We start from the raw sequence: 20700 nt of genomic DNA, 5'->3' as shown, positions 1-20700 counted from the left end.
CACCCCAAATTAACCTTAAAAAGGTTTTCATGTTTGTCTAAAAATTTCATTGTTACATTATTTATGGTCATGTTTGATATTCTTGACTATTGAGATGTTAACTTTTTTTCTATATATATTCAAAATTCGAAATTGGATGTCTTATGCGAAAAAAACTTAGTGCTCATCGCTGAAACAGATTATGAACTACACTTGTCAGCCTTATTAATAGACGGAATCTTCTTAGTTTAAAGAAAAACCCCGCCACAATACTATCGGTATAATAACGAAAAGCGACATTGTAGTGGTAAGAAAAGTTACTTCGTCTGAAATATCTGCTTGTTTGGCTACAACCTCCGCTCGCGAAAAATAAACACAGTTTCAGCAAGAACGACAACTAATAAATTAACCAAGTTAACCGTATTATTTCTCTATGTTGAAAGAAGTTTTACAGTGCATAGCAATATTGAAAAAAATTCTATATAAAATGACCATTTTTTATCTTCCGCAGCAAGAAGGTGCACAAGATGGCATGCAGGCAGCCATTGGTGGTGGTGGTGGTGGAGGTGGTGGTGGTGGAGCTTGCATTGGTGGTGCGCAGCACTGAGATTGTTGGCATTGTCCTGGACATGTGGCAGCTTGTGGTGCTTGCTGTTGTTGTTGTTGCGAAACAATTGCCATCCAGTGGATGCAAATAGGTGAGCATGGTCTTGGTGCAGGTGCTGGCATTCCTGGTGGTCCGCAAGGTCCCATTGGTCCACATGGTCCTGCTGGGCCCATCATTCCCGGCATACCAGGTGCTCCTGCTGGACCCATGGGTCCCATAGGCCCCATTGGTCCTGGAACAGATGCAGCGGCAGCTCCCATGCCCCCCATGCTTCCACATCCTGGCATACTTGGCATACATGGAGCTGACATAGCTGGCATGGCGGGCATACATCCTGGTGGTGAGCATGGTGCTGCTGCTGGTGGAGGTGCAGGCATACATGGCGGGGCTGCACATGGCATAGCCATTGGTGGTGGTGGAGGTGGTGGTGGTGGCATGGCAGCTGCGCAACATTGAGTGCTACATGCAGGAGCACAAGATGGTGAACATTGCGATCCACACATCTGTCTCTTTGAAGCTAAAAAGAAAAAATGGTTAAAAGTAATATTCTATTTAAAATGGTGGCCGAATCGCTACTTTGTGCTACGAATGCACGAAATAACAATGCTCAAACGATGATCGCAATAACAATGCTCAAACGGTGGTTGAGAATCTGATGACCGGAATATGTATAACCACGGGCCAATGTCGTGCAAAAGGTAATATTTGTGATCTCCAGGTGATTGCAATCCAAACGATACATAACACACATATTTGATAGGAATATAAAATTAGATAAAATTTGTCAAGAATTTAGCCTAAGTTCCGCAAATAAAAAATCCTTAATATGCTTTCATATTAACTTTTAGGAACATTTCAGGCGAAAAGATCACCTCTGTTATAATGCCTGTATACGTCTGTCTGTCACGCAAAATAGTAGCTTAGCTGCGACGGGCAAACCCGTGGATTGTCCACGGGCTAACGACTAGTTTTATAAAAACTTGCACCAAAGAGGATAACAGAGGGAGGGAACACAACCTGCAAATTCGTAGGATGGAGAGCGTAACATGATGAAAATTTATTTAGTTCCCTAACGGCAAGGTAGCTTAGGATGAGAAAGGCGGTTGCAAACCTTTGCAGGTTGGTTTAATTCGAAGAAGTGTCGGCAATTATTAATTTCATATCGTTAATTTTATCGTTTATTTTTATTGAATATCCTAATTGCGGAAAATAACGCATCATGTTGATGGTATGAAGTTAAACCAATTCTACTAATGTTGTGAAAGAAGAATTCATCTTAAATATGTTTTCATTGAAAAGGTAGTACATAATGCGCTAAAATTTCTTTTTATAGCAAATGCTTGTTACTACATGTCTACAAATTTTACGTAGGCCAAGCAGGTGGTGAAATACAAACTAAATTTTAACTTGAAAGGAAATCTGAAATTAAGGCCGTTGGAAGGGACGTGTTCATAATGTCTGAATTTTCTGGAAGAACGTTTAATTAGAAGTATCCCGTACAACCCTATACGCGCCTATGAAAAAAAATAACTAATTGAGTTGCGCCAAAATGGCGGTCACTGACTGCGCCTCCTGCGAAAGAACGAGTTTTTACTGAAAAAAATAATATCAAGAAAATTCAGATCAGAAGAGGCGAAATGCTTTTTTGTCTGTTGTTTTTATATTTATTAAAATATGTTTTAACTATTTAGAGGAATTAAAAAAAAACCCTCGTTGTTTGATTTCATACAAGGTTTCGATGACATCTTTTTCAATAGCGCAGGTAACGCATTTTCAGCCACGATTATGTTTCCAGTTGAATTTATGTGTGAACTATTTTTTTAATCTGCTCGATACAGAGGTTTAAGCACTGCACACTTATATCTCCTTAAATTAATTTCGGAAAAAGGGAACATATATTTAGCTGTATATTTCAATTCATCGCAGGAGAAATTTTTGCGATTTTTTTTTAGTTTTTTTCTATTTCGCGAGAACCAATTTTTGCGAATCATGTGTTTATTATTTGTCGCGAGAAATAATATTCGCCAATACACGAAAATAACACTCCTATTCCAAACCTTGATATAGACAAACATCTGCGAACCTGGCAACTAGAGTTTTTTTGACAAGAATTAATTTTTGCGAATTCCTGACTGGTATATGTTACAAAAAGAATTTTTTCGTGATTTTTTTAATCTGGATTCGTGAATCCTCGAAAATTTCTTTTCTTGACAATCATTCCTCCTAAAATATTTGCGATAAGTCAGTTAAAAAACGTAATTTAATAGATTAGTCAAAAAATAGAGGACATTTTTAATTTTTAAGAAAAAACAAGATTACCCAATATCTCAAAAATGAAAAATTTTTCTCAGACAAACACCCTTATCAAAACCTAGAAAAATGGAGCAACGCCCCTTACAAGAACGCCCCATTAAATGTACGCCCATTCTCAACCTACGAAAAAAAGCAAAACCATTGCGATTTTTAAGTTTCTCTTAAATTTGTTTTAAATAAAGAGATTTGTGACGAGCGAGAAAACCCATGATGAGGAAACAGAAGTTAGAGTTATTCACTTATCTCCACCTTCAAAGATGACAGATATAAAGTTCTATATGTTAGCCCGTGATATATATTTCCGTTCAACGGGCGCTCTACACAATTTCAGTAAAAAGTTACCATCGAGAACCCATGTTTAACAAACAAGCAAAATATTTATTATACAAAGTCTGGTTTAAGGTTTGCATTATCGAGGTGGGAAAAAATTTACGCTGGCAATGATTCTCAATTTTTTTACTTTTGCAAGAAAAAAATCCTCTGGCAGTTTTGGGTCCCAGCATACGTAGTACGTACATATAAAATCCCTTTTTTTCCTTTTCAAAACAACAGTAACACTTTCAAGATCAAAATATCAAATTTTAGCTGTTTTTTAACATCTAACAGACCAAAACTTTATAATACAACAGGTAATTTGACATGAGATATCATTTTTTGCATTCTCTTTTCCAGTTCTATCCAGTGCGGTTCTAATAAAGTGACTTAGATAAGGAGAGTATACGAAGTTGCTTTTTATATATGGTCAGTAAAATATCACAAAGCAATCATAAATAAATAAACGCTATATATGTCAGGATTTAAAACTGTCAATTTTTTTGCCTTTCTGATTCAAGGAGGTACCACAGCGAGTATTTTCCTGGACTATAAGCCTGCCGTTTTTTTAGTCTAAAGCGAAAACAGTTTAAGTTAAAGAAACATGATAGCAGGCCGGCTTCTGTATAAGCAATACCACAGTCTGTTTGGGTCGGAATATTCAACGGGCTTTTTTAATATCACAATTTGTTTATAACCTGACGAATCAGAAACTGCTAAAAATATGTTAAAATGGTATCCAGCACCGCTATGCCTACCTATAGGATTAAAATGTCGATTACCCGACCCAATGTCTACTCTGCCGGTGTTTTTAAGGAACGCTATAGCTACAAAAAGCTTATGCTACTTCCCGTCATTCAATGTTAAAAAGTGGCCTTTAGAGTTGAGCGGTGCCGTTTACATGTAGCCACGCCAACAAACATTTGTCATTTTTGAGGGGGACACGGTATTACCAGTAGAATGTGTATGTACTTTTGCTGATTTTGTTAAAGTTTTTGGTCCTTGGTAATAATTCTGTCACAATTTGTAAAAAATAAAGGCAGTCGTTCTAAAGAGTATAAAAAATTGTTTTAAGGGGTACGTTTTTAGATGTACTATTGTGCTGGGACCTAAAACCGCGAATGGATTTGTTCCTTGTCCAAATTTGTGTACTGGGCAGTGATGTTATAAAAGTTTTAAATTTCGATTTAAATGCTAAAAATCGCATTTTTTTTTTTTCATATCTGCAGTTTTTACGCACTCTTTGTTTTTATTTTTGTTAATGCAGCCCAATGAGCACTTATCATTTATTATTTATCAGCTAGAGTTACCAATTCTTTCGTCCGATACAAAATTAATAAAAATCAGCACAAATAACTCTTGTGCACTACTGCTGAGAAACGGTACGAAGAAAATTATTAATATTGTTCGTTGGACAAAAAAACTCAAAAACATTCAAAATAAAACCGAAATTTCAGAAAAACAGCAGCACTGAGCCGCTGTGTACTAAATATACCCACATTCAGAGAGAAGATAAGAAAGGAAGTATGCAGAAACAAAACTGTTCAGTTAGTAAAATTGCGTTTTTCTTGGACCGAGCTCTCATACGAGTGTGTAGGAAGCTACTACGTATGCGCTAAACCAACTAAGGTATGAAAAGATAAAACAGATACGCAAACTTCAGCGCAACAAAATACAGTAACGTATCTCCTGGAGTGATTTTTCACATTTGTCACAATATTTATTAAGAAGATCAGTACTTATTATTCTTACGTGTTACTCACACACCATAAATGAATGCAGTATTAAATTATCACATTATATTTTAGTATGTTAGTACTGTTACTTGTTAAATTCTAATAAAAATATTAAAATGACAAATTAATAAAATCATGCATGATGGAATCTGATGCTAGCATACAGATAATGATAATGTACGGGGACGTCCTTGGTTACCCCCATTTCCTTTCTATGTGAATTGATCCATAACAATTTAAAAACAGCTTCTGAAAAATCAAATACCCGTTGCGTCTTTGTAAACAACATATGTGCATGTTATATACTAAAAAAATTCAGCCTTCAACAGTATCAAAGTGGCTGTGATCCAATTTCGATAATTTTATCTGCCACAGCATGATGGCGCACAGGATGGCATACATGCCATCATCGGTGGAGGTGGTGGTGGTGGCGGTGGTGGAGCTTGCATTGGTGGCGCACAGCATTGCGTTTGTTGACATTGAGTTGGACACTGAGCTTGTTGCTGAGAAATGATAGCCATCCAGTGCAGACAGATAGGTGCGCATGGTCTTGGTGCAGGTGCTGGCATTCCTGGTGGTCCGCAAGGTCCCATTGGTCCACATGGTCCTGGTGGACCCATCATTCCTGGCATACCAGCTGCTCCCATTGGTCCCATAGGCCCCATAGGTCCCATAGGTCCCATTCCCCCCATTGCTCCTGGTGGGCCGGGTGGTCCTACCATACCTCCGCAACCACCTTGCATGGTACATGGTGAAGGCGGGCATGCAGGTGGGACACAGGGTGGCGGCGGTGGTGGCATGCAAGGGGGTGATGGGCAAGGTGGTGGGGGCATGCATGGTGGAGATGGACATGGTGGTGGTGGTGGAGGTGGCATTGGGATGATGGTGGTACAACATTGTGGACTGCATGTGGGAGCACATGAGGAGGGAGAACATTGTGGACCACACATTTGTCGTTTAGCACCTAAAGAAATAGTTATCATGCAAAGAACATGCAAGAGGGGTTAGTGTTGCGGCAGGCAAAAAATAAATAAAAAATTCTATGTTTTCGATTAAAAATAACGAAACAGATTTAAACATATAGCTAAATGTTCGAGTAATTTGGAGGTTAGGTAATTTTTGCCTGCCACAAGAAAATGAAGCATACATTAAAGAATTAATTGCGAAGTTCGAATTTTTTATTATCATTGGAAAGAGTGCGAAAACCAATACTTTCGATTCATCCTTCTTTATTGTGTATTGTGTTTCAGATTTTTTTACAACTAGAATGTTAGAACTAGAATTCCTCTTTCCAATAATGTTAAAAAATTTGACTTTTAATAAAACGACATTCTTTTAGAGAGAGATATCACAAGAAGTTGTTAGAAAAATAAAGGTTAGTTTTTTTACAATTTTCATTTACTCCCAGGGAAGAATTGTTGTGGAATAGAATCTTTGATTTGCCCCTTCAGAATAAGCGTGGCTTAAAAATCTCTTTCGTTTATGATGCGGAAATTGACAAAAATCACAAAGAAAGTGCTTAAAATCGGAAGTATTTTATAAACTTTGCGTTTTTAGTTCTTTATCCGCAACAACCTTTCCCTTCGGTAACTTATTAGAATAGAAATACACTTTTCTTAATTAATTTTCTGTCACACTTCGCGCGTTTTTTTCTTTAAATGTTTTTTAAAAAGTGGATTAAAGAGTTTGAAATTCTTAAAGACTACTGATACACTCGTATATTTTCATGGTGAGTGTGACCAGCTGTATTTGACCTCAGTTTAAAAACGAGTCAAATTTGCAAAATGGTAAACACAGCGAACTTTATCAACGCCAATATAGGAAAAAATTTCGATGAATTAGTTGTTTTCAAAAAATCATGAAATTCGAGAAAAGTGTAATAATCTATTGTCTAATAATTTGAATGTCTAGTTAAAACACTTAGGGTTAGAGTTAAGCGAGGCGAGAAATAGATTATCTTGTTTACTCCAGTCGTTTTTATGAGGATTTACACATGACAATATTTAGAGTTAAAAATAAGTAGTAATACGAAATAGACACGTGGTATGGACGTAAAAATGAAAGTGATGATGTGCATGCGTGAAAAACAGGACAATGATTATATATTGCGCATTATATGCACCCGTTCTCTAATAAGCGCCCTTTATACGCGAAATCTTAAAATAACGCCTTCTTTAAGGTAATATTCCAAATAAACGTCCCGTAATATAGTATTTACAGTATTTATACTTCTGTATGAGTAATCATTTATACAGGTATAGTTTAAAATCCTCTTGTCTTTGGAAGAAAAATATTAAATTGGATGTTGGTCAACATTCCTTGGATGTTGGTCTAAATTTGAGGAAATTTTTACGCGGTCTTTCGTGAATCATAATGGCGGAACGTGAACACTTCAGTAAAAGCATATTTAGTTCTTAAAAAAAGTTTCATTTTATGAGAGTGCGTTGTAAAATTATGTTTTTTGTGTGTTGACTCTTACCTGAGGAATCTCCTGGAGCACTTCTTCTTTCTAAAAAAAAATAATGGAAGAAATCTCAATCAAAGAATAAAAAAATCGATTTGAAACCACATGACAAAGGAAAACACATACCCTACTTCCCCGCATATAGCTCACCCTGTTTAAAAGCTCATGGTCTTATACCCGGGTTTAAGGCTCATTGGGCCTTTATCCGGGAGTTTTTTAATTTTAGGAAAAAAAGAAAGGAGAAATGCATTTTGTCAAATAATTTTTTCATTTCTCCAAAATTCTGTTATTACATGTTTAGCCTTTTTGAGATAAGTTTCTTGTCCTTTAAGAACATATTTCCATAGAACTTTCAAACCATTCTCCCTTTTGCTTTGTCATTTTCCACAAACAATAGCTCTCATTTTCCTCTTTAAGTTTAATACACAGAAGCAATAACGCGTAACTTTTCTTGAAAATTACTAACAATAGTCGCATTCTTTAAAATTTTGACGATTTGTAGGAATTTGGGCCTTTATTCGGTTTCAAAATCGACAAAAATTCAGATAACGGTTGATGTGGGAGCATAGGGTAAGTTCTTTTTCCATGCGTAAGAAAAATTTCTGCATGGAAAGGTTATTTCGGGATATGATGACAAAAACTATAGATGCACTACGTTAAACGAGTTCAAAACTAAAGAGTTGGCTATCGAAAAAATTTCCTACTAGTAAGAAAATAATTTCGTAAAAAGCAGTGCACCATATTGGTGACTAACTGCTTTTTATTTTGCAAGCCGTATACCGATCACACTGTGGATTAACATACTAAAGTAAAATTTTCTAACCTTCATCTTTTACTTCACGTTCTTGGTGAACAATTTTACCATGGTACATGTAAGCTTCTTGAACTAGAAAGAAAGTCAGTGAATTGTAATATTTTGATTCCATTTATAAGAATGCTTACATTTCAGTTTAGGCTGGATGGTCTTGTTTTTCTACACTGTTTCAGCCTTGAATGCTTTTATTTAGGTCAGAATTACGAATGTTAAACTTTTTATAGAAATTTAAAAAAAAAATGGTATTGAATTTGGTCTAGAATTTTAAATACTCTTTCTATTATGTATAAATTATGTAAAAACGTAGATTTATAGAAGTACAAAGAAATAAAAATTATTCGAAATAATTATTTTTTAACAATTCCAGCCTCGTATTATTTTTTTCGTAAGCTGTAAAAGAATCCAGGCTGAGTATGTTCTTAATGTGTTTTTAATTTTTGTCAAAATCGCAGCCTTAATGATCTTTTAAAACTCAATGTTCTTATAAATTTTGTATATTTTGATTTTGTTTTAGAATATGAGATTTTTAGAATCGACCTTGTCAGTAACTTGTAAAAAAAGGCTTTAAAAGTTGAAATAGATACGCGAAAGCTCTTGAAAAGACACCAAGCTAAACTCGCCCCCGTTAAAAACAGTAACAAAATTATATATATATTTTTTTACCTTTACGTGCATGGCACATGCACGCCAAAAATAGGAGTCCCAATGCTAATTTCCCAACCATCTTGCTATGTATGCTGTAATTAAAATATAATTATATAGATAAATAAAAATACATGAAATATTATATAGAGCAGAGAAAATAATGCACAATTCAACTCACCACGAAAACAGTAATGTGTTTCTGTAACGAGCGTAAGAAAAATGATTTAAGATGTGACCTTAAAGCAAGATGTTTAATTGCTCGTGATGTATGGTTCTATTCAGGCTGGGTATTCAAATTCATACCTCTCATTGAGCTTGTTGTAAATAAGATACGCTTCATTAGGTGTGAGTGCAGATATTGAGTATGATTTGGGCGGGAAGGCGAGACTCAATTTTGATATTTGTTGAACAATACATTTTATGTTATAAGAGGCAACTGTGAAAGAGCTATTTTACTAGACTCCAGAATATTTATATGTAAAAAAATATTCCGGAGTCTAGTAGGAACCCGCTTTATTGATTAACGTGTTATTTCTCCGTAACTGGTCTATCTCAAATTTGAAATAGACCGGTTTGTAATTGACTGATTTCATTTTACTTCGTGATTTGTTTTTTTATCACAAGAAAACCCCGCGATTTTCGAATGTTATTCGATTGGCTAATTTTTACGACACAACTCATTGTCGATTTCATTTTATTGTTTAGAACCTATGTGTTTTATTTTGATTGGCTTACATTTTTAAACATCAGAAAAAAAAACCGTTCCCTTTGTCGCATAGATCTTTTCAGTTAAAAGTAACAAAGACCTCCAAAGTTTTTACCAATTTTTTTATTTGCTGTTTGTGTCAAAAGAATAGGTGAGCGTGTCTACGTTTGTGAATTACAGCCAGTTCCGCATTGCTCAGTTTAACTAAGTCCGCACCCAGTAGGTAAAACTATGTTTGCTCACTGAAGCATTCTTTTTAACAAATTTACGAGTGCGTATCGGGGGGTAGCTAGTAGTAACGCCTTAAAAGAAACAGAATCTTCGCTCATCGCAGACAGGTGCTGAAGTCAGCAACTGTAAAATATTTATCAGTTTGCTTCAATCTGATAATACAATGTTGATATATTTATATATTTAAAAATCAGTTAACGGCATCTGAAAAAAATAGTTAAAAATTTGCACCGTCTTTGGCAGCCTTTACATGAAGTTTTATTTTAGGGGTGAAATGGAAAATAGCCTTTATAAAAGTTTACATGATTTTGGGTGAAATGAAACTCATTTCGGTGTTCTTTATTTCGCCTTAAAATATTCATGTAAACACGATTAACCTGCAATGAAACTATTGCGTATGAGTAGTTCACACAACCTCGATATAAAAAAAACATGTAAACAACGAAACCTTATTGCTGTTTAAAATCTCATTTCGGGTATATGTAAAGGCCACCTGAAAGAACAGATTGAATTATCTATATCACATGTTTAAAATCATAATCCAATATATACAAACTAAAAATAACCAAGGTCTATGGCACTTAGCTAATAACGTATATAAATATAGAGCTACCTAAATAAAATAATATTATAAATAATATGTATTTTTTCTTTATAGTTTTTTCCTTAACACTAATCTTTTCATAGCACAGTTTTCTTTTGAAACAGATAATACGCCAGTTGCGCTCTGGACGCGTGTCTGCGACTTGCGTGTCGCATGCACTGATTATACTGCGCATCATCCTCCTTCACGCACGTTGGCGCGACGTAACCTTTCCGCAACTCGGAATCAACTGCGCGAAACACTTGAATATTTGAACTTTGAAACACATGTAATAAACTCTCCTCCACGTTGCTACTCTCGTCAAGAAAAGTACTTTTGCTCATGCGTAGATTTTTGTAGTCGTGATTGTTGAAACACGCGGTATCATCTGATGTCTCATCCCAAAAACCGTTATCTCGGTGAACGTCAACAAAGGTTGGAAGTGGTTTATTTTGAAATGCTATTTTCGGATCATACTGTATGAAGGGAATTGGAAAGAACACCTGAAAAACGAAACGTTGTTCAGTTTACACACATATTTAGCATACTCTACTCTTGCATCAATTTATTTTGGATACACAGCTAAAGAGCCTGCAATAGGATAGCCCTAAAAATTCTTAAATATTTTATTAACCAATTAACCGGGTCATTTAATGGCACGGTTAATTGGACCCGTTAAATCAGGCCGCGTTAATTTGACCGTTAACCCAGGTTCGACAGTCCGCAATGTACTAGGCCTAGAAATTTGCCGTGATTGTTTTCGTGTACATATGGTTACAACACAGGGCCAACGCAACGGTATTGAAAGTGAGGGGCACATTTAAAAGATGCAGCGAAATTGGAGAACACCCGAGTCGCCACCATGGTGTGCTCCGAGGGTACAAGGAATTTTTTGCGAATGCTAAGTGTCTAGATTGCTTTAAAACCTTTATTATAAATTAAATACTTAAGCGCTCAATAAATGTAGACTTTACAAGTAAGATTTAGAAAGTTTATCTATAAATAATAAAATCATTATTTAAAAGAATTAATTTTCGCGAGAAAACTTTCGTAAATAAAATTTTATTTTCGCAAGAACTAATTTTTGCGAAGTTGGAGAGCCCTAATATTTCGCGAAAATTAAATTTGCGAATTTTTCGATTATAGATTTGATGCCATCTAATTCAAATTTTTTCACGTGGGCAATTTTTTGGCATCGTAAATTTTCGTTTTTATGATTCGCCTAGGCAATCCATAACTTCAGGTCGGCAAAAACAGTGACATGAACTTTTATTTCGGTGTCTGGCGTCGACAAATTGACTTTTAAATTCGAGCTTTCCTTTTCCAACCAAGCTTGTTCACATTTAAACTACTTTAATTCTATTTAGGTAAAAAAGCAAAATGCTCAGCAACCACTTTTATGATCTTTATGGTTAGGGATACTTTCTATGGCTTGTCTATCTATACTTCCTAAATATATAGGATAGATTCAAGGCAATTGAAGGATTCTGTAAATTGCGAAAAAAATATTCGCCTCGGGAAAATTCTGCCCACGTAAACTTGTCTTGTACCTCGGCATTTTTCGTGTGCCAATGTGAATTAGAAACGCTGGGGCGACATTAAATAAAGACTCCTGTTTCTGTTTAACGTTACAAAATGGAGATGAATTTATGCACAGGTGACCTTCATTGTTAATCTGAATGAAAAAAAATTAGTGCAAAAAATTTTTCAAAAGGAAAAACAATCTAAATTTTGCGTTAATTAATTTCGCGAATAGCGAGTTACCCGATAATTTTTTCGGGAACTAACTTTCGCAAAATTAACAAAAACTCGTAAAATTCGTTTTTTCTAGTTGATTTCGACGCAACGAATTCATTAGCAAAATCTACCTAAGGGGATTTTGTCAATTAATTCCTTATGAAAGCTAGTATAGCCAACGCATTGAAGCGCTTTTGCACCATGTTAAATCAAAGCCAAGTTTTCAGTCTACGTGTTAATGAATACAATCGTTCGGAGATAAACAAGACCAGCTTCATTAGGCGACTAAAACGACTTGCTTTCTTTACACAAAAAAACAGTAGGATTTCAAAAATAGGAAATCATGAGCCTGCAATGGTTTCTTTCACCTTCATTATTTAATAGGAGGCAACTGTGACAACATGTACTTTGATTCGATTTTCTCTCTCTCAAGAAAAAGAATTACTTTGCAAAAAAGTTGAGTCATAGCCCCTTTTCCCTCTCCCGACCCCGGTCGCGTGGGCCCTGCAACATGGAACATATCGTGTTCACAAATTCTAATAACATTCATTAAAAAGGGCTATCTTTATTGAAAAGATGGATAACTTAAAAAACATCGAAGGTGAATCGATAGATGCATTTGCTACAAAATGGACCAACCTGAATTCCGCTCACAACATTCACACGACATCGATTCAAAAAGTTGATAGTAAATTCCGTGCTTAAACTCATCAAAAATATCAGTGCATTTGAAGGTAGCTTCATGGAAACGATATCCATGATCAGCACTGGTGAGTGTTGTTTAACGCCCACTTGTAACCAAGGCAACTGCGCCCACATGTAAGAATGCTTGTATCTAAATCAAATGAGATGTATTGGTTATTATTATTTTAACAAAATAAACAAGCTTGTAGATTCAAAGATGTAGGAATTTTTTATAAAAAATTCGAGAAAGAAATATCGTTGTTTAAAACAGACTTTGCGAATGATGAAAAGGGTTTATCAATACAGTGGGGTTTCTCTTTCTCGTACACTTATCATTTTAAAAATCCTGATATTTTGTGGAATTTTGGTTGGCAATCTTTTCCCGCCAAATTTTCTGACAACAACAAAGTAAGAAATCCAGAAAAATACCAACATAATAAAAAATTCATGTTCTTAAAGGCTTCTTCACCTTCCACATCTAAACTACAAATAAGCAATTTTCATTTCTTGGCGATATTTTTCGACGACAGGAGGGGGACTGTCACCTACCTTGCAATTAATCGTTTCGGTTCAACAAATTGATCACTCTCAGCTCCTTCAAACTCTCCTCCACGGATGTTGATAAACACCGTCAACAGCACTACATTCTCGCCAGTTTGTAAACAGACACGTTTATACATTTGTAAAAATTTCTCGTAACGATTGATGTCTTCCCTAAAATGACGATTTTTTTTTTAATCTCAGTCTTAGCCTAATCGGAAAATATGATGTTGTCAAGTTTCATGCTACGTGTTATTTATAGTCACAGAGTCAGAAAAAAACGCTTTTAAAAACACGAGGTTTGTAAGTCGAACTGATAGACTTAGAAATTTAGAAGCTGCGGGTGTTGTTTAACAGTTAATTTAAATTTCAGCTTAGTGTTGCTTATAACAAATACTAATATAACAAAACATGTATAACCAAGGTTGTTGTGAGTGTACCCGTGTTTTGAAGTTGAAATTTTACAACATTTGAGGCGCTTTTTTTATTTTAAGAAATCTTATGTAACATTTAAACAGAGCAGAAATTTTTATTTCCATTTCCAGACCGTAGTTAGGGGGTTAACACCAAGACCACTGGTTTTCTTGTTTTTCAGCACCAAGCGTATGTTTCGTTTGCCTCGAGAAGGTAAAAAAAAATCTGGATCCGCCACACATTACACAATCTGCAACCTGGAAGTCAAGTAACAAATCGGATTTCCCAAAATTGCAGACATTGGTTGTGTGAAAAATTCTGTCTTAAAGTATTTCTCCAATAATTTTTGTATTTTTTTAGAAGCCTTGCAAACGTTCTTATTTTTCAGTAATTTTCAGCCTTATTGTTCTTATAAAATACATACATAACTAATTAGAGAGGAATTTGAAGCTAACTATAAAAAAAACTAAGTTAACAAAAAAAAGTTTTTCAAATTCATTCATTTAAACGGAGAGAAAGAATTCGGATAATTAAGGAAGTTTAAAATGTAGAAACGTGAATCAATCAAACAGAAGAACAGATTATTTCGTAATTTCCGCAAAGCAAAGGACGAAACATTGATAACTATCCATATAGAAACTAAAATCTAACCTGAGTACAGGTAATACAATATGTATCCCCTTTTGTTCAGTGGCTGCAGGCATTGTCAACGCTTCAACCTTTGTGAACGGTCTCAGTACATGCATTCTTATGATATCGAATTTGTTCGTGTTTGAAATCTGTTTTCTAACATCGAAACTGTATTCGGCACCTGAAAAGTAAAGAGACATATTTTCTTATAAAAAAAACATGGATCTTTTCGTCTGTTTAAAAGGGTGAAGAAGCACATCACGATGATTAACTTTTGCAAGGAAGATCAAGTGAGAATCATTAGAAAAAATTAAACGGAAATATATTACGCCGAGTATTTTCGCGAATAACCAAAGTGATTTTTACGGGAAATTATGCAGAGGGATGTTTTTAAAATAAAGATTCTGTTATGAAAACGTCTTAATAATAAGGTATGGTTTGTTATAGTATAATATTTCTGATGCACTAGATTAGATGTAATATCCAAGATGGAAAAAATCTGAAAAATTCGCGAGAAATTTTTGCAATTCAAATAATCTCTGCAAAAAATAAACCTCTCAAAATTTTTGTCAATTTTACCTAAGTCTGTGTCAGTTCATAATATTGTTTTTTGTGAAGTTATGTCGTGTCTGCCATCAGTAGAAGTTGTAAAGTGCTGGTCGTATCAAAAGTGAAGTGAGTATTTGTAGCGTATCTGTAAAGTAAATATTTTAAAATGTTACACTATTTCGTTTTTGTAAGAATCACGAGGCTCAAAATCTACAAATAAAGAATATTTTAAGGATCACCCAGAGGCTCAAAGTATGTAATCACACGCCCTTGTTGCTAATTTTATCATGTTTTTAGCCCGCCTGTTTTATACAAGAATGGGTGGCACACTGGAAAGATCAATTACTACTACGATCACCTTAAAACTATTATATCATCTTCGATGATGATACGAGATCTATATTGGATAGGATGACATCGACATGGTTAAAGGTGCATCGTTTAATATAAAATCTGATAAGTTCTTTTTTCTAGCAAGAAGTTACTGTTGTTTAAGTTGTTTGCAGAGTTTTATCATTTAAGAATATTTAGGCTTATTTTGTGCCCAATCATTAAGAATCGTAAGGCTTGGGTTGATTTATGTAATTCTTATAAAAAAAATTTATATCAGGCATTTGTAAAATTTAAAAAACACCTTTCACCAGGAATTCAACAAAGCAGCAAAGGCAGGGAATTATTACACCAACCCCTTGAAACAAACTCCTTATAACACCTGTCCAACCACTCTTGTTACAGTAAATAAAGCAATTATTTTAACAAAAACATAAGAATTAGTGTACCAGCAGATTTTTGCAATGTAATTTCAATTGTATACAATGTTAATAAATATATATACCTCTTTGCGGATCCAGTCTACGATATCCATTTACAAGCTTTAAATATTGTTTCGAAACACCATGTTCTTTGTGAATAACATATTTCATAGTTTCAAATATTTCTGAGACATCATTTCGGTATATTTCATCATTTGACACAGCCTCACCATCAGAAAATGCATAAAATCTTTTGTCGTCAAAATATGTCCATTTGATAACTTCAAATCTTGTTGCTGGTTTAAAAGGTGGAGGAAAACCGATAGGCCAATGCAATGTTTTTTCAGGTACTTCTAAGGTCAGAAATATTGCAATACGTCAATAAAAACGAAAACAAATCAATTTGCTCTATTTTGCATGTTTTACACTCGTTCATTTTATTTCTAGGCATACGCGATCTGCATCTTCATGCGTGATTTGCATTTTCATGCTTGCCTTTTTTTCTTTTATATAAGAATAAAAACATCTTCAACAACTGCAACATATAAAAAGTATGTACGCTTTGTCAGAAAGCGTTAAAAACAGGCAACCATTCTAAACTTTTTCAGTCCGGAAAATAATTTCAGGTGTGGTACATAGTTTGCATTTCTGCTTTGTTAACACGTTGGCATTGGCATCAGCGATTGCTGTGCTAATGAGAATTGAGTGGTGGAAAGGCTAGAAGGAGGAAGGCAAACATTAAAGATCTTAGTTTGTGTATATATAAATGGTCCTTTTGAAAGCTGAGTGTAAATTTATGTTAGGCTGGGATGTTATAAAAAAATCATACTGACAATTTAGGCAATTTAATTAAAATTCATGTAAAAATTTCATGTATTGCCGTAAGCAACATTTAAACTAAAAAAGTCATACATAATAACTCATACACACCAGCTGGTAGTTTAGGCAGGAGAGATCTAATGTAGTGTTGCAGCTGCTTCACGTCTTGTTTAGTCTGCTGAAGTTTGTATAGCACTTTCTTTTTGGTTATTTCATAAAACATACGAGGTGAAGTTAAGCCAGACACAGCAATAATGTTCTGGTGGTTATATTCAGTTTTTATGTATTGATTTTTCTTTACTTTATCAAGAACAAAGAGATCTTGAAACTATAAAAAAGACAAAAATGCAAAAAAGCAAAAAAGGTCACAATATCAGTGCAAAAATGTGTTTAGTCATCAAAATATCCACTTACGTTTCCATTACTCCTGCAATGTATACCAATGTCTTTAAAAATCGAATCTGCTAATGCAATGTCAAATGGACTGTTAAATAAATTCGGTGAAACTGATAATTTAAGCAAAGTGGTCCGACTTAGTATAATCGCACTCCTCTGGCTACAGTAATATCTTGAAGAATCAACAACTTTATCATGTTTACTTGGTGCATTTATTTTAACAGGGTGTCCAATATATGCATCCATTGAGCTGTTTAATGAATATAAAAACTGCATCAGATTTTTTGGATCTATGTAAATATCATCAGGAGTTTGCACAAACCACTTGTAACTGTTTAAAAAATGATCTTTCATGTATTTTAAAATCCTGTACGAAAATTCCAGTGGAGAAGAACCTTCAACAATATCTGGTAGCTGTACAACATTTAAGTTAAGCCGGACATTATATCGGTCATGAAATTTGCTATCCTTAGAATACGGTGTAAAAAATATAACTTTTGATAAATCTTGTGACCAAGTATTATTTATTGCCAATGCAAATGAGGTAAGATGCTGCTCATATGTCATAATACCAACAACAACATCAAACTTAAATCCAAGTTCACTGTATACAAAATAAGGACGGAAATCATAGTTAAAATGACTTGACTTTGGTTTGACTGCAACAGGATCCACATGTATTTTTTGTACATTAACTCTCTTTAAAACTTTAGAAATTTTGGACATTTTTTCATACTGATATCGTTCAGGTTTACATGAAACATTTGGTATAGGATCATAAAAATGCGTGAATATTATTCCAATACAAATTCCTATTATTACAGGTAACAAAAGTCTAACTTGAAATTGTCGTCTCATGCTTCCTTTCTCTAATATCATTCTTAGATCTCTCTAAAGTATAACATTACTCAATACTAAATAAATAAGGCCACAAAAATATGTATTTACATACACAGGGAAGTGTGGGCAACATTTTGCAGTGGTTATATATCCATTTTCAAAGTGAGTATAGGCTTTTTTCAGGCAAATACTTTCACAAAGTGTTTTCTGCTGAGATATTATCGTTTGCAAACTGCAAAGTAAGGGAGTTGCTTAACTTAAGATTGAATCAATGAGTTTTAACAGTGTTAGAAAATGTTTGTGATTGATTAATTTATAAATTCGGCTTGCTGGGTTATTATTATAGAGATATGACAGACATATGTGGCCTAAGCTTGATAATTGAAATTTTCTAGAAACCAATGCAGAGAGAAATATTCACGAGTTTATTTCCTTAAAGTTAAGGCTACTGTAAAGGAAACGCCTATGATTTTCAAAATGTGATTTTTTAAAAAATTCAAGCCAACATTTTTTATTCTTATATTATTTAAATTATATATATATTATTTTATTTATCGGAAAAGATAAAAAAATTTAAAAAACACATACACTAAAACAACCTTATTTACAAAACTACTTTGTTCCCAGTCTTAATTTCACGTAATTTAGGATCATGATAAATGTGTGTAACAAGGTTTTTTTCTATAAAAGCCTCAATTTAGAGTTACGTTACTTCTTTTACAAAGTGTGTTTCTTTAACTTTGAATTCATGATGTAATATCTGGAGCATAATTCAACTAGCCGCAAAACGTAAAAAAAACCTCAGATAAACCTATAGGCTTGCCCATGAAAGTTATCTCACCCACAGAGCTTTTATAGTTTTGTAAATAAGATCCAAAATGTTTTTTTTATTTTAATTGTTGATCAATGGATGGAAATTGAGATCAATTAAATGTATAATCATTATTATATCCTTTAAAAATCACATTTACCACTGGAAAAGTGAAATCGTTTTACTATAACAAAGATTGGCTTTTCTTTGACAAAATTCAGACAATTTTTTATTTTTTTTTGATTTTCGCAAGGAAATTTTGTTTACAGTAACCTTTACTACGCATATATATTTGCAAAAAAATCAAAACAAGTTGATAAAGAATATTGTTTTCGTAAGAAGTACAATACCTTTATTTGATTCTTGAATACTTTTTTAAGTGGGAGGTAAGCTTTAATCAGGCCATTCTATTTAAAACCAGACAGAATCTCTATTGGCCTTAGCAACTGGGATAAGGCATTCTAAATCAAGAATTGTGCATCAATTCTCAGAAAAAAAGGATTGCTACATGAAAAAGTAACAGAAATTCAAAGCTTTTACTCTAAACCTGATGGAGTTCGTGCAGCTATATTTGTAGCTAGCTAGCTATATTGATTGTTCAAGCCTAGTAGCCAGACCAATTAAAGTAAACGTTCAAGTACAGGTCCTTATGAAAAAAAGATCTGCTTTCCTTATGAGGTTATAAAATTAGAAACACAGCGCTAGCTAGCTACTTAACTATTTGAATCTTTAAATCGTCCACTTTGTCGTGTTTTCAACAAGTTCCTATTCAACAAAGAGTTAAAACTATATATTAATACAATATTGTTTCACTTTCTTTATTTCTGACTAGGTGGAAGGCTAAGTTCTTCTTTTTTCACTTCCTATTTTTCTTTTAATATTTTTCTTTTCCTTCTTTTCCTCTTTTCTGTTAAAAAATCTTGTCTGTTTCACGTGGCATTGCGTGCCATGTTTGTTTACAAAATGTATGGCGTGCGTTCTCTTTCAAAATATGAATACAGGGCGCCAATGCACCAGCATTGCAGTTGTCGCGGACTACATCGGGACACAAAAGCAATGGCCACACCATTTCTCGCTCTCAGGGCTTTTTGTCTCTTATGCGCTGCGCTTATTGATAGGTCTGACGAAAAAGGTGTCCATTTTTGCCTTACTGTCCGATATGCAAAAAGAGACAACTTGTCCTGGGATCGAGGTTGTGGCAAAACAAAAAATTTCCCACCTGAAGAAATTTATGTAATTTTTGTCAACAAAAAATTTATTCCTTTAGAAATTTTGCTTTTATTCTTAATTGACTATTCACTGTGACAAAATAAATTAAATGATGCACTGGTAATAGACTTTTTTTATAAAATATACAAAACCAAATTACAAAAGGTGCTGGTATTAATTCTTATTTCATTATTGCTCTAAACAATGAACATGAATTCCCGGCGTAATATTCTTATAAAACATATTTTTATAAAAGAAAAAGCGTTTTAATTGTACGTAATTTGAGCTTAATACCAACCAAATTCGTTCCATGGAAGAACTTGTCAAAGCCTTTCCGGAAACTGCTTACTACTTGGAATTTCGAAAACAGCAAACAAGACTAGACTGATTTTTAAAATTTGATTTTATGTAGACTCTGTACCATCGCCCCCAGATTTTTACTGTCTTCTTGATATCAGAGGAGATGACAAAAAATACCCTTATATCGTTGAGTGGTTTTTGGCCAATATATAGCCAGATTATACGCTGACGTCATCTCTCATATTACAAAGGCAAAAAACCATGGGGACGAGGTTGGTGACTCTGTAATGCAATATTTTATCGATGTTTATGCTTGGATGCAAGTTCTACACCAACACCTTTTCATCTTGTTTTTTTGTTTTGATTTAAAATTATCATCAGAATACGCGTTCCCCTTAATTAAATGCATAGTGTTTTCACGCATAACGCTTTTGGTAATTGTTCGATTAAACGCCGGGAGTCTTTCCCCGGATTTCGGAAAACAAAAATGGAACGAGTTAAAAAAAGGAGAAAAATAGCCCGAGATAAATTTCGCAAAAATAAAAAAAATACACAAGCAAATAGCAAAAACCTCTAACACATCAGGATAAGCTATCCTCAACCCGAGCGTCTTTTCTCGCATGGGCGGT

At 34.2% G+C, this 20700-nt stretch overlaps 2 protein-coding genes across 3 annotated transcripts; both read right to left on the bottom strand.

The window, feature by feature from the left end:
* Positions 1–384: 384 nt before the first annotated feature.
* On the bottom strand, positions 385–9194 carry LOC130621873 (cuticle collagen 2C-like). 2 transcript variants are annotated; one of them, XM_057437230.1, is made up of 5 exons: positions 9049–9194; positions 8889–8962; positions 8235–8297; positions 7427–7456; positions 385–1103 (listed from the first exon to the last, which is right to left on the bottom strand). In XM_057437230.1, exons 2-5 carry the CDS (start codon positions 8947–8949, stop codon positions 478–480), a joined length of 780 nt encoding a protein of 259 aa, XP_057293213.1. In that variant the 5' UTR covers positions 8950–8962; positions 9049–9194; the 3' UTR covers positions 385–477. The 2 variants fall into 2 exon arrangements, with proteins under 2 accessions (XP_057293213.1, XP_057293214.1); XM_057437231.1 differs by lacking the exon at positions 385–1103 and adding an exon at positions 4996–5911 and having other exon boundaries at positions 9049–9186.
* Positions 9195–9901: 707 nt separating this feature from the next.
* On the bottom strand, positions 9902–18247 carry LOC130621871 (chondroitin sulfate synthase 2-like). Its single transcript, XM_057437229.1, has 7 exons — positions 16930–18247; positions 16627–16843; positions 15780–16049; positions 14417–14576; positions 13361–13525; positions 12767–12962; positions 9902–10893 (listed from the first exon to the last, which is right to left on the bottom strand). The coding sequence occupies exons 1-7, from the start codon at positions 17788–17790 to the stop codon at positions 10489–10491; spliced, it is 2274 nt and encodes a 757-aa protein (XP_057293212.1). The 5' UTR covers positions 17791–18247; the 3' UTR covers positions 9902–10488.
* Between the last annotated feature and the right edge of the window lie 2453 nt (positions 18248–20700).

This window comes from Hydractinia symbiolongicarpus, chromosome 12 (assembly GCF_029227915.1).
Source record: "Hydractinia symbiolongicarpus strain clone_291-10 chromosome 12, HSymV2.1, whole genome shotgun sequence".
NCBI lineage: Eukaryota > Metazoa > Cnidaria > Hydrozoa > Anthoathecata > Hydractiniidae > Hydractinia > Hydractinia symbiolongicarpus.
This window is presented reverse-complemented; position numbering and strand designations above follow the sequence as displayed.

What these genes read in the sequence shown, in the direction of transcription:
- LOC130621873 (XM_057437230.1), bottom strand. Translation starts at nt 8,949, where the DNA reads ATGGTTGGGAAATTAGCATTGGGACTCCTATTTTTGGCGTGCATGTGC. An exon ending in CATGTGCCATGCACGTAAAG is followed by an intron (nt 8,298 to 8,888) that starts GTAAAAAAATAT and finishes CTTTCTTTCTAG; the next exon opens with TTCAAGAAGCTTACATGTAC. An exon ending in TGCTCCAGGAGATTCCTCAG is followed by an intron (nt 1,104 to 7,426) that starts GTAAGAGTCAAC and finishes TTTTCTTTTTAG; the next exon opens with CTTCAAAGAGACAGATGTGT.
- LOC130621871 (XM_057437229.1), bottom strand. Translation starts at nt 17,790, where the DNA reads ATGATATTAGAGAAAGGAAGCATGAGACGACAATTTCAAGTTAGACTT. An exon ending in ATTGCAGGAGTAATGGAAAC is followed by an intron (nt 16,844 to 16,929) that starts GTAAGTGGATAT and finishes TCTTTTTTATAG; the next exon opens with TTTCAAGATCTCTTTGTTCT. An exon ending in ATTGTATTACCTGTACTCAG is followed by an intron (nt 13,526 to 14,416) that starts GTTAGATTTTAG and finishes TCGTCATTTTAG; the next exon opens with GGAAGACATCAATCGTTACG.